Source organism: Urocitellus parryii, chromosome 8, assembly GCF_045843805.1.
Source record: "Urocitellus parryii isolate mUroPar1 chromosome 8, mUroPar1.hap1, whole genome shotgun sequence".
NCBI classification, from domain to species: domain Eukaryota; kingdom Metazoa; phylum Chordata; class Mammalia; order Rodentia; family Sciuridae; genus Urocitellus; species Urocitellus parryii.
Window position 1 is genome coordinate 53,689,340 of NC_135538.1, and position 14,048 is coordinate 53,703,387.

Sequence of the window (14,048 nt, forward strand, 5' to 3'; positions counted from 1 at the left end):
AAGACACTATGAAGAAAAAGTCAGAGTTAAAGCAGAAAAATAGTGCTATAAGAATTTTTTAAAATTATAAAGTACTTTAAAGACAAAGTCCTTAAGGGTGGATGAAGAACTTCCCAGAATAATCATCAGGATCTGAATAATAAACTAAAATAGTCCTTTTGATACATTGTAAAGTATGCAATTTTAATTATGTGATTTTTTCTAGCTAATTTCTGCTTCAAAAACAGAAAGTACTTCTGCTTACAAGGTGGCAGAGACAAGAACTTTTCTAAACCTCTCATATGCACGTTGTCATCAAAATTTAAATTACCAGAAACATGCCTTTTAGTTAAATTACAATTAGCCCTCAGACAGATCTATTTACTGAGAACCCACTATGTGCCAAACTCTGTTGGCATATACTAAACAACAGTTTGCGTTTGTAAAGCACTTTTTCCTTTTCAGGTTCTCACAAATAACATTTTAAAACAAACTGTATTTGTTTTTCTGCATTAACTGCACATGCTGAATACATTTATTATTATTAATTGCTCTTACTCAGGAGAATCTTATTTTTAAAATCTGCAAAATATATCCAGTTGTATTTTCATATAACATATATTTTTCATCAGTTATGTATGGAAGTCAATCAACCACTATAAATACAAACAGATTGTCTAACAAAATAAAACAACAGTTTTGGGGGAATGGAAATGGCACACTTGTCAGAAGATGTCCACAAATAATTAATTACTTTAGCACATTAAAGATATTCTCTTAGTATCAGAGCCTCTTCTAAGAGGGTACTCATTACTTCCTAACCATCTGTCATCACTCCTCCCCAAAAAACTAATTAGGCTTTCATCCAATCACACATTATAAATGATGCAAATATGAATGGTCAAAGCACAGTTTAAAGAAGTTAATAAAACATTTTGTTTAAAAATCATGGACTGCAGAACTAGTCTTCATAATAATTAAAATGCTTATTTTTCCCATTTTTAAATTATTAGATATTGAACTTGGAAAATTAAAATATAATTTAAAAACCAAACACACACACACACACAAATACTTACAGGTAGTAGAGTTTTCCTGCAGCTGGGAGTTCCCTTTTCCGGTAATCTATCCCAGAATCTAGCTGAACTGTATTACAGTATTCCTGCAATCCAAAAACAGAAAAAAAAATTTTTAAATAAGTAGTGGCTCAGAATTATAAGCTTTCTGCTAAACTATATATATTCTTAATTTTTGAAATGTTTCAATGAAATAATGAGCTTAGGACAAAACAATAAAATTCATGTAGAATTCACAAAATTAAAGTTGCAATATTAAACATATATAAAGCCAGTAAAATAATAGTTAAAAAATCAAGATTTGCACTATGTTTTACTGAAACTTTGCCAAAAATAGCACTGTCAGCAAATTTCCCAAATAACTACATTAAGGTGAAAGGAAATATACCCTAATATCCATTAATCTGAAATGAAAAGCTGGAGAAAGAATAACTTGTGACTCTTAAGCACAACAAATTTGAAAAATGCAGTTTTTCATTAATATAGCGGTGAAGTTGTTAAAACATAATTTTTCCTCATAAATTTTCATAAAGCAATTTTCATTTTTAATCCAAATTAAAAAATCAGCCTATAAATTTTTTCTTGATTTGTCCAAAAAACCTTAGGTCACCACTCTTCTGGAATAAATGTGTGTGTGTGTGTGTATCTATACAGCCTCCAAATCCAACTGATCAAGGTATGCACAGCAAAAGTTCGTTTGTTGTTATGAGTTTTGGTGTATGTGTGTGTGTATTTATGTGCACTTATGCACCTTGGAAGATGGAAAACAAAGGATTAATAAAGAAAGGACATTAGTGACACAGGATGACTCAGGTTGAAAGGAAGCATCTGCAGTAGGAAAGGACACTGAAAACTTTGATGGAGCAAAGAAAACTAAAGGACAAGGGCGGCAGCAGCTGTTTAGTAGTGTAATTTTGGGGTCCAAGATAATTGTGTCAAATAGTAGTTTCCAAAGACAGATGGAGATAGCAACCCTCCACCCTAGCCTATTCTTCTTACAATGGGATATTGGTATTCCAATCAAAACAAAGTAGGCTCCATGCTCTGCCCTTGAATCTTACAGCTAAAGATTGGTGTAAATGATGCTATGCAACAATAACTGATGTGACATTTGAAGCAGCTTTTTACTTGTTGGCTAGAATACTTCTGGACTCCTGAAGTGCTGGCATCTAACTCCCTAGAGGCCCCTAAACCATGAGAAGCTTAAGTTTCCATACAGAGAAAGGTCGTGGAGAGGCCCTGAGATTACATAAAGACAAAGGTGTCGATCAGTCAGTCCCCAGCTATTTAGGTTACAGTGACTACTGTACTGAGAGAACTGCCAGCTGAGCCCTCCCCAATTCCCTGACCTATAGAAACCAAGATAGACAATAAGTAATACTGTTTTAAGCCTCTAAGTGTTGCAGGAATTTATTTATTTATTTTATTTGTCTGTTTTAAGTGCCAGAGATTCAACTCAGGGGTAGTCAACCACTGAGCCACATCTCTAGCCCTATTTTGTATTTTATTTAGAGACAGGGTCTCACTGAGTTGCTTAGTGCCTCGCCATTGCTGAAGCTGGCTTTGAACTCATAATCCTCCTGCCTCAGCCTCCCAAGCTGCTAGTAATACAGGCATGCGCCACCACGCCCTGTACAGGTATTTATTATGCAACAATAGATCATCAGACTAGTAACGTGGGGGCACACTTGAGAAGTAGCAACATTCTTCCTCCTTGAAATTCTCTCCTGGGTTGCACTGCTATGTCAGGCCTCTTTATCACCAGCACTTCAGAGAGAAGACTGCACAGAGTGCCAATGAAAAAGTATTTCCTCTCCTCTCATGCTATAGCTGCTGAGGGGCTCTGGGAACTGAAAGAAGGAGACCAACCATCTCCTTTGGACTGAGGAGTTTCCCCAAGATGGAGGATGTTTCAGGACTCAGAACTTACAGTACTAACATTAGGAAGTCCTGGGCAATCTGGGCCAGTTGGTAACCATAAGAATGAAGACCCAGGAAACTGGGCTGGAAGGTGTAAAGTATATATTGCATTTTGATATATCCATTTGAATTTCCTTATTATAAAAAAATTCCCCAAGAAGCCAGTCCTCTAAGGAAGCCTACAAAGTTAAGCTTTTCTACCATACATTTGAAGAACAACCCCTAAACTTACCAAATGCAAGGCTCCTTATACTGCTTGGCCTGAGCAGCCAGACACCCCTGATTCATTGTTCCAAGTTGTTCAACCCTCCCTCCCTGCTGGCCTTACTTTAAGTACCTATAGAGGTCGGTTGAGCTCTATAACCCATCCCACCAGAAAGGAATACAGCATTCCAAATACATGCATTCCACCCTCCTCTTACTTCATATGACCTGTGTTAAAAAAGGTTATTGTCAGATCTCCTTTTCAACTTTGATCAACCTGAGGAAAGATATGCCTTCCCCCTCCTATGATGGTGGGGGCTCAATGAGCCAGCCCCCCCCCCCCAAAAAAAAAAGAAGAAGAAGAAGAAAAAGTACTTGTTTAGGAAGTAAGTCATACTCTTAGGGAAATCTGCCCCATGTGGTAGGTAAGGGCCAGTTATTCACATTGTCTATATTATAGACAAAACAGTTCAAAGTACATCAATGTAGTCATACAAATGTATTTGCCCAAGTTCTCTATTTCTTTTAAACCAAAATTTATCTTATATGACTCCACATTCCTAATTTAGTGAAAAAGAAATTTCCTATTTTAAAAAAAGGCTAATGGAAGTTATACAAGCTTCAATTTCTTTTTCTGCGTAACTAACTTCTGGGACATGAGTGATTAAGCCCTAACAAATGATTGCATTTGTACATTCACTAATCACCACTGAGGAATACCTAATCAGCAGCAAAAGAACTATAACCAAAGCCCTTAGATGTTAGCTCTTAATTGTCTGAAAAATACTAACACCCAGTTTATCTTTTTAAAGAAAAATAAATCTCAGATATTCAGAGTTTATTCACAGCCTAGATGCCTCAATACATTTGCAGAAGGTAGAAGAGGGTGAAAGCTAGCCTATTTCCAAGTAGAGGATAAATCTAATGGGTCTGATCTCTAAGTAATTTCCTAGTATATTTACAAAACCTGTGACCCCCCATACCACTATCCAATTCCAATGTGTGACACCATAACACTAATCAGCCATGAAATGAATTTATTTTAAAATAGTTTGTACATGCATACAAAGGACAAATACAAATATATATTCTGGGTATGCAATTAGGAAATTTGGGGAATACAAGGAAAGAAGTTGACCCACCCTTGTGAGCCTTTGACTTTGGAAAGAAAATGTATGACTAAAAGAAATGCATTACAGCAACTTATACTATCCTCAAATCTATTGTCTGTGTTGTTAGCAATCCTGAATAATATTACTAAGAAAAACAAAAGCCACCTCACACAATAACTTTATATAGCTTCTACTCCATTTCCAGTTTGAAGAATAATAAACATTGTGAAGAAAATCCTTTAAAGTCACAACATATTAACCTCTTAAGCACAGACTGTAAAGAGCTCTATTTCTCATGTAGGTATTAGTGGTTCATTCATGTCCACCTTGCTGCACTCAGTTTAAGCAAGACTATCCCCCATCCTCATCTAATCAAGTACTTCATTCCTCACCTCTGCTCTCTCAGTCGTTGGTCTATCTTTAGCAAGAATCCTGTCCAACTGATTTAGCAAGAATCTTTATAGCCTTGTTGTCTCATCTTAAGAATTTTCCATTCACTGACACCCATACTCTGCTAATGGCTATAAAATAACCTATATATTGTTAAATGTGAAATTGAGCTCATTTCTCTAGCCTACTTCAAAAAACATGATTCTTATTGTAGTAATCTTCAATAAAGGCTTCCCTAGTTCTTAAATAAGTATTAAAATAATTTTTCTTAAATAATTCCTGAAGCACTGATTCAGTGGGTCTTTACCTCATAGACCTGTTATCTATCAAATCCGTTGGCATAGCCTGAGTTTGCCCCTATGATAATTCTATCTCTCTGTTAACTCTGGGTACTCAGACTTTTGAATACTTTCAAAATTGAGCTTGTCATTCACTTTTTTTTACATGTCCTATTCAAAGCTTGATCATTCACTTTTATTCCTTCATCTAGTTTAAAACAAAAACCATTTAATAATTGTTGTTGATGGGGTTTTTTGTTTGTTTTTCAAGGGCCAAGGACTAAACTCAGGGCCTTGCTCATACTAGGCAAGCGCTTTGTCACTGAGGTAAATCCCCAAGCCCCCATTTAATAATATTTCTAAACTCTCTTGTGGATCTCTACAATTCCCTTTTTCAAACCTATACCTTCCTCTTACTAGCATCTTCAACTAGTACTTGCCCAGAGCAAAAGGCCCATCAAGTTATTAGTGTCCTCTCTGCCCACTCCAGAAAAGATCTCCCTTTCTGATGGTTTCCTTCTCTGAGCAACTGTTTTCTCCTATTCATGTTCAGCATATAGAACAGTTTAGTTTTAGCTTGAGAAGAGTACACCCCATCATTTCATCATGACTTGTGGAAAAAAAAAAGTTTTAGATCACAACCAAAGCAAAAGAATAACATCAGTATTTTGAAGATAGACAAGTGAGCAGTCACTATTTGTTAAGATGTTTCCTCTAATATATGCTATAGTTAGAAAATATGGGCTGATAGATCCAAGCCCTGGCATCTAAGGGTAAGATCACAAATATCCTCATTTCTGAATGAAGCAGGAAAAAAAAGTATCCAAATGAGATAAAAGTTTAGAAATATATAGAGAAAACTGAGTTCCTAAAGGAGAAAATGTCCCTTTTGGAATGTAGGTCCCATGGCTTGTGAACAACTTGTGAACTGGACAAAGGAGCCTAAGAGATGGAAAGAGACCAAAAAGGTAAGAACATACTGAAGAGCCAATAAATTACTCTGGAACTTTCCAGTTCCCTATAAATTTTCTGGAATGTAGCAAAGCAGGAACAAGACCTCAATAGAAATAGACCATCAACTGCATGAAGCTAGAGGCCAACATCTGACTGGACCACCACCCTCTGGCCTGACCATCTGATCAACCACCAGACTTACTATACAACTGCAAGAGAGTAGATGTAATCTGAAACCTACATACCAGTTCAGACCCCCAAGGAGGAAACACAGCCTTCCTCAGTATTTCCCAATCCTGAAAATAGTCCAGCCCCTACGGATCAAACATATTCCAACTAATTTTACTCTGATAAAAACCCAAACTTATAAGCCCTGGGGGTAGAACTGGCTCTGGAGATAGCGAACACCTGCTCTAAAGGTGTAGACTTTCACCTTTTACTTTCGAATAAAGCTCTTCCTCCCTTGGCTAAAACCTGACACCTCCTTAAGTTCTTTTCTGCAACATGATCAAGAGCCTGTAAAGTTCAAGTAGAGGTCTCTGCCTCTGGAGAGACTTCCCTGGAACCTCTTACAGTGACAATAATTGGTGCTGAATAAAATCTCTTGGAGAGAGGTTGGGGGATTTAGCTCAGTGACAGAGCACTTGCCTAGCATACACAAGGCCCTAAGTTCAGTCCTCGGCACTGAAAAAAAAAAAAAAAAGCCAAAATCTCTTTTAAAAAAAGAATGTATGGGCTGGGGTTGTGGCTCAGTGGTAGAGCACTTGCCTAGCATGTGTGAAGGACTGGGTTCAATTCTCAGCACCACATATAAACAAATAAATTAATAAAGGTCCATCAATAACTAATAAAAATATTTTTAAAAAATTTTTTTAAAAAGAATGTATGAGATCAACAGCCCAGAGGAAGTAAGCCCACATTAAAGTATAACTAATAAGACTAAGAAGCTTCATCTAACAACAGATTTCTGTAATAATGTAATTTGCCCAAATCATCTGTTAGCTTACAAATATTGTAGCGCACAATAGAATTGTTAAAATGAAGATGGGAAATGTAAAGGATGATTGGATCAACATGGAATCTAGAATAATGAAAGAAATAAAATTAAGAATTTTCCTCATGTATTCCTCAAGGAGCCATTTCCCAGCTATAGACAGAGTATTCTACTCACCAAGCAAATTAGCCCAACAACAAAGAAAGATCAGGCTGGGTTATATCACAGTGCAATAGACAGTCCCTTAAAAAAACCTATCTTTGCTCTAAAATTGAAAGATCATTGAACAATCTTTACAAACTAAGTTGTGTATGGTGTCCTCTTCCCCCCAGGCTGCAAATACTTGTGACTACTAAGCTACTTCCAATATCATCTGCCCAGTGTCAGTGTCTTGGGCTTGGCCATCTCATACTATTTAGTGTAAGGGATATACCTCCTTTACCAACAGGGCAAATAGCAGGAAAATAAAAAGACAAGCCACAAACTGGGAGAAAATATTTGCAAAACACATATCTGATAATGCCTTCATTCTAGAGTAGAGATCTCCTATAACTGAATAATAAAAAGGCAGATAATGAAATCAAAAGATGGGCAAAAGGCTTGAATAGACATTCACCAAATAAGCATATGAAAAGGCACACAACATCATGAATACACGGGGAAATGTAAATTCAATCCAAATGTGATACCATTACACATCTATTAAAATGGCTAAAAAGAAAACAAAACAGAAGCAAACTTGACAATATCACATACTGAAGACAATATACAAGTACTAGAACTCTCGGACATTACTGTAGGAATGTAAAATGGTATAGCTAATATAAAAATTGGTCCGTGTTTTATTAACTCAATTATACACTTATCACATAGCCTAATAATCTCTTGCTTGGTTATTTACTCAGCAGAAACAAAGACATGAAAGCCTATGTTCACATGAAAACCTGGAAGTAGATATTTACAGTAGTTTCATCTTAGTTGCTAAAAATGGGAAACATCTCAATTGTTCTTCAACTGGAAAATTAGAAAACAAACTATAGTACATCCATACAATGGAATAATGCTCAACAATAAAAGGAATGAACTACTGACTCTCCAAACATGGAAAATCACAAACACTTCATGCCAAGTGAAAGAAATCAGTCTCAATGGGTACACTTGCATGATTCATTTATACAGCATTCTGGAAAAGTGAAACTATAGCGGGAGACCAGTTTGTCAAAATTAAATAACTGTATATTAAAACAGGGAGAAATTTACTGTATTACATCTCAATAAACTTCACTTAACAACAACAACAGCAAAAAAAATAAGAACAGGGTACTATGGAAAACAACAGAAATAACTAATCTGAGGAAAATGGCAATTAAGCAGAGTTACCCAGGTGAGGAAGAGAAAATTGGGAAACATGTTTCAAACTCAGGAAATGAGACCTATGACACATAGATGCAAGAGTAAGTTTGGTTCATCTGGGATCTAAAATTAGTTCAATATAGCAAAAATGTTGAGTACAAGATTTAAGATGCTTTCAGTTGCACATATTCCAAGAGTGGCCCAGAATGGGGCCATGGAAGCTGGCAAGAGCTCATATCCTGCAGGCTTGGTAAACTACTTTAAAGAATAAAGATCATATCCTAAGTCCATAACATGGAAGTAATTTAAATTTTAAGCAGAGATAAGTTCATATTTAAATTTTAAAAATCATTGTTTCATTTTGAGGAAGAGGCTAGAAGAAGAAAATAACTGAATAAATGTTGATCAGTAAGCAGGTATGGGGAAAATCCAGGAAAAAGTGAAAGGGGCCTTGGAGCTGGGGCTGTAGATCACTGGTACAGAGCCTGCCTTGCACGTGTGAGGCATTGGGTTCTATCCTCAGCATCATATGAAAATAAATAAATAAAGATATTGTGTCTGTCTACAACAATAACAAAAAAATTAAAGAAAAAAAGTGAAAGGGGCCTTAAAAACAACATAAAAACAGAAAAGTGAGTGGATCAGAGATAGGAGTCAACAGACTTTGACTACTTTCAGGATAAAGGACACAGGGAAGCAGAAGAGGGATGCTGGGGTTCTGACTTACACAACCACACAGTTACACCATCCATAAAGAACTGAGAAAGAGTTTGGTGGTATGCTGGATTTGAGCATTTTTAGACTTCTCCAAGTACAGATATCCAGAATAGATATCAGGCTTAGAGCTACAGGACATGGAATCAAGGCAAAGATTCTGAGTTAGGAGCAATTATCCAAGAGTATATTAGTGCTTTTAGTCAACATCTATGAGAAGACCAATTCAACAGGGCTTAAACAATGAAGGGATTTACTGAATCACATAACTGAAAACTCAGGTTAACTAAGGCCCTGGCTCTTTTCAAATCTATCAGTTCTGCCCTCCTTTGAGTAAGAGTTTCATCACAAGGCAGGGTTTACTCATGACAAAGAAGAGACAAGAACATTTCCACATTGATGAAACAAAAAGTCCTGAACTGCTCTGAATATGCTGATTATAGCCACCACCACCAATTCCTATATCCCGGGAAATAGCACACACTAACTAGTCTAGGTATGAGTTTCCTGATCCAATGCAAGTGGGAGGGAAGATGGCAACCAGTGGTTCTCCACACTGGGTGCACATTAGCTTCACGCAGGAAGTACGTAGAAAGCATATTTGGGGAAGGAAGTTTTGTTAACTTATTTTGTTTTAAGCTCCTTAGATAATTCTAATGGGCCAGGGTTGAGGACCTCTGTCTTAGCTTAATCAAGCCCCACCTCTGATCATTCAATCTAAATTACATGGGTATTCCACAATAGCAGAGAGGTGGAGCAGAACGCAAGGAAACAATCACAATGTCCAAGCAATAAAAGCCATGGGACCTCTCAAGGTTAGTTTATGACCCAAGAATCCCAGAAATAGAGATTGGTGGCACTGACTTTCTTCTAGCTTATTTTTGGATGAATAAAATGAAAAAAAAAACCCCACAAACTACCATCCTCCACATGGCAGTAAAAGACATAAAGATCTATGGATTGTCAACTATTCGAATTACAAACGAGAACAGTAGAATTTAAGGAGACAAAGGACTCATAAAGCTGGAATAGTCTGATTGCATTAAGAGTTTTCATAGTGTGTTGGTATTTGTCATCTTTAAAATGTCAACAAGAAACTATAGAGAACAAGAATCTTTATCAACTTTGTCAACTAGGATGACATTAACATATCATTTTTCTGATAAGCATTAATAAATTTGGATGACCTAAAATACTAATTCACAAGGATTGACAAATCCACAATGAAAAATGTACAGAAGGGGTGGAAAAATGACCTTTATGATGAGCTACTACAGACTTGAGTCAGTGAAGGACTTTAACATCTCAAACTACATGAGCCTAGGTTTTTGTTTTTGTTTTTGGTGGTGCTGAGGATTGAATCCAGGGTGGTGTGCATTGCAAGGAAAGCACTCTACCAACTGAGTTATATCCCCAGCCCAGCGTAGGTTTTTAGAGTTGGGTTTCTGATCATATTTTATGCCATAAATTAAGTTTCATTCTGAGCACCATGAGGATGCCCAAACATCCTGATCTGGATGTGGAACATCTTAATCTTCCTCTGAAACAATGAGTTTCTGGATATGTCATTAAAAATATTTTCAAAGTAACTGGACGCCCATCTCCCCTAAACGGGCAAAGCACCAGCATCTGGAGGAATACCTTTTTAAAATAGGATTATTGGCCCCAATTTGGCAATGCAATATCTGAGGTTAAAAAAGATATTTTTTATTATTATTTTTTAATTTTTTGGTACTGTGGATTGAATCCAAGGGTGCTTAACCACTGAGCCATATCCTCAGCCCTTTTTTGCATTTTATTTAGAGACAGAATCTCGCTAAGTTGCTAAGGGCCTTGCTGAGTTGCTGAGGCTGGCTTTGAACTTGCGATCCGCTTGTCTTAGCCTCCCTCCTTCCTCCTAGAATTACGGCATGTGCCACTATGCCAAGCTCAAAAAAGATTTATGTCTAGAGTTATTCAGCCTATCACAGTTGAAGGAAGCAGCAGCTGAACTCAGGTGAGTAGATTCTACACTTTTTTTGGTGGGGGCAGTTTACTGGGGATTGAACCCAGCATCTTGCACTTTCTAGCAAGTGCTCTACCACTGAGCTACATCATCACACTCAGCCCCCTTTTTTAGCATTTTATTTTGAGACAGGGTCTCACTAAGATGCCTAGGCTGACCTTGAACTTGGTGATTCTCCTGCCTCAGTCTCCTAAAGAGCTGGGATTATAGGTGTGTACCACCATGCCTGGCAGGCTGTGTACTTAACCACTATAAACTTCTATGTTCAAAATAAGGCATGGAATAAAAGTTCAAAAATTCTACCACTCTTTAATATTTTGCTAATTATAATTTTGTAATAGCCAGTTGCTGATTTAATTACGTACAAGCAATATCCAATAAAACTCCGAAACTATCATACCTCAATTCCATGTGATTTTTTTGTCATTTATTTATATATCTTACTGTGTTCAACAAGGATTAATAGGGATTCTCTAAAAATAATATTTGAGGAAATCCCATGGCTCAGGAGGCTGAGACAGGAGGATCACGAGTTCAAAGTCAGGTTCAGCAACAGCCAGGTGCTAAGCACCTCAGTGAGACCCTGTCTCTAAATAAAATACAAAATAGGTCTGGGGATGTGGCTCAGTAAAGGGCCCCTGAGTTCAAACCCTGATGCCAATAATAATATCTGAAGTAGCTACAAATTTAATTTTTAGTGTTAGTCAATACACAGGTAAAGTAAAATTTGACAAAAATAAAATAAATCTTTAATTGTAAAGATTCTTTGACCTAGAAATTACATTTCTAGGAATCTAACCTACAGAAATATCAACTCATATACAATAAAAATACATTAGCAAAGATGTTTTTAAAGTATTGCTTGAAAAGTAAAAATCTAGAATAAAGCTAAGGATATAAAAATAGCAGATCAGTTTTAAAATAATAGTGCAGCTACACTGTAAAATCTAAGATAGCCATCTAAAAGAATGAGATTGAGTAATATTTGGTATCAAAAGATCTCCATGATATTTACCTACAAGGGATAAAAGCACAACCCAGTTTAGGGTGTATCTACTATAGCATTAATTTATAACAAAAGAAACCTATGTGTTTGGGCATATATAAAGACATATGCATGTAATTGTATAGGAAAATGATTGAAAAGATACTAAATTTTGTGGGGGTGGGTAATGGGCATTGAAGCCGGGGCACTTAATCACTGTAGCACATCCCAGCCCCCACTTTTTAATGATTTTATTTATTTATTTATTTTGCATTACAATTCTTAATACACCATTATACAATAATTTATCATATCTCTGATTATATATAAGGTATGTTGACACCAAATTCACATCTTCATACATGTATTTTGTATAATGATGAGTCTCTTTTCACCATCCATGCTATTCCCCTTCTTTTTTTTATATATTTTTTTATTGGTTGTTCAAAACATTACAAAGCTCATGATATATCATCTTTCATACATTTGACTCAATCTGGTTATGAATTCCCATTTTTACCCCAAATACAAATTGCAGAATCACATCGGTTACACACTCACATTTTTACATATAGGCATATTAGTGACTGTTGTATTCTGCTACCTTTCCTATCCCCTACTATCCCCCCTCCCCTCCCCACCCATCATCCCTCTCTACCTCATCTGCTGTTGTTCAATTCTCTCCCTTGTTCCCCCCCCTTTCCCCTCACATCCTCTTCTATGTAATTTTGTGTAACGTTGAGGGTATCCTACCATCTCCATATACTTTCCCTTCTCTCTCCCTTTCTCTCCCCTAACTCGTCTTTGTTTAATGTTAATCTTTTCCTCATGCTCTTCCTCCCTGTTCTGTTCTTAGTTGCTCTCTTTATATCAAAGAAGACATTTGGCATTTGTATTTTAAGGATTGGCTAGCTTCGCTTAGCATAATCTGCTCTAATGCCATCCATTTACCTGCAAATTCTATGATTTTGTCATTTTTTATTGCTGCACAGTACTCCATTGTGTATAGATGCCACATTTTTTTTTATCCATTCATCTATTGAAGGGCATCTAGGTTGGTTCCACAGACTAGCTATTGTGAATTGTGCCACTATGATCATTGATGTGGCAGTATCCCTATAGTATGCTCTTTTAAGATCCTCAGGGAATAGTCCAAGGAGGGCGATAGCTGGGTCAAATGGTGGATCCATTCCCAGCTTTCCCAGGTATCTCCATACTGCTTTCCAAATTGGCCTTACCAATTTGCAGTCCCACCAGCAGTGTACAAGTGTACCCTTCTCCCCACATCCTCGCCAACACTTATTGTTGTTTGACTTCATAATGGCTGCCAATCTTACTGGAGTGAGATGGTATCTTAGGGTGGTTTTGATTTGCATTTCTCTGACTGCTAGAGATGGTGAGCATTTTTTCATGTACTTGTTGATTGATTGTATGTCCTCCTCTGTGAAGTGTCTGTTCAGGTCCTTGGCCCATTTGTTGATTGGGTTATTTGTTATCTTATTGTTTAATTTTTTGAGTTCTTTGTATATTCTGGATATTAGGGCTCTATCTGAAGTGTGAGGGGTAAAAATTTGTTCCCAGGATGTAGTCTCTCTATTTACCTCTCTTATTGTTTCTCTTGCTGAGAAAAAATTTTTTAGTTTAAGTAAGTCCATTTATTTATTCTTGTTATTAACTCTTGGGCTATGGGCGTCCTATTAAGGAATTTGGAGCCCGACCCCACAGTATGTAGATCGTAGCCAACTTTTTCTTCTATCAGACGCAGTGTCTCTGATTTGATATCTAGCTCCTTGATCCATTTTGAGTTAACTTTTGTGCATGGCGAGAGAAAGGGATTCAGTTTCATTTTGTTGCATATGGATTTCCAATTTTCCCAGCACCATTTGTTGAAGATGCTATCCTTCCTCCATTGCATGCTTTTAGCCCCTTTATCAAATATAAGAAAGTTGTAATTTTGTGGATTGGTTTCTGTGTCGTCTATTCTGTACCTCTATTGGTCCACCTGCCTGTTTTGGTACCAGTACCAGGCTGTTTTTGTTACTATTGCTTTGTAGTACAGTTTGAAATCTGGTATCGCTATACCT

The 14,048-nt window shown here is 36.8% G+C and overlaps 1 protein-coding gene across 3 annotated transcripts in view; it reads right to left on the bottom strand.

The window, feature by feature from the left end:
• The window catches only part of Afg1l (AFG1 like ATPase), a 207,183-nt gene that overhangs the window by 64,762 nt on the left and 128,373 nt on the right, over positions 1-14,048 (bottom strand). For all 3 annotated transcript variants that reach the window (XR_003300862.2, XM_026389658.2, XM_026389659.2), the window contains exon 8: positions 1,059-1,141. Coding sequence is in view for 2 of the 3 variants with exons in the window: in XM_026389658.2 (XP_026245443.1) it covers positions 1,059-1,141 (83 nt within the window). In the remaining variant the exon portion in view is untranslated. The remainder of the gene's footprint in view (positions 1-1,058; positions 1,142-14,048) is intronic.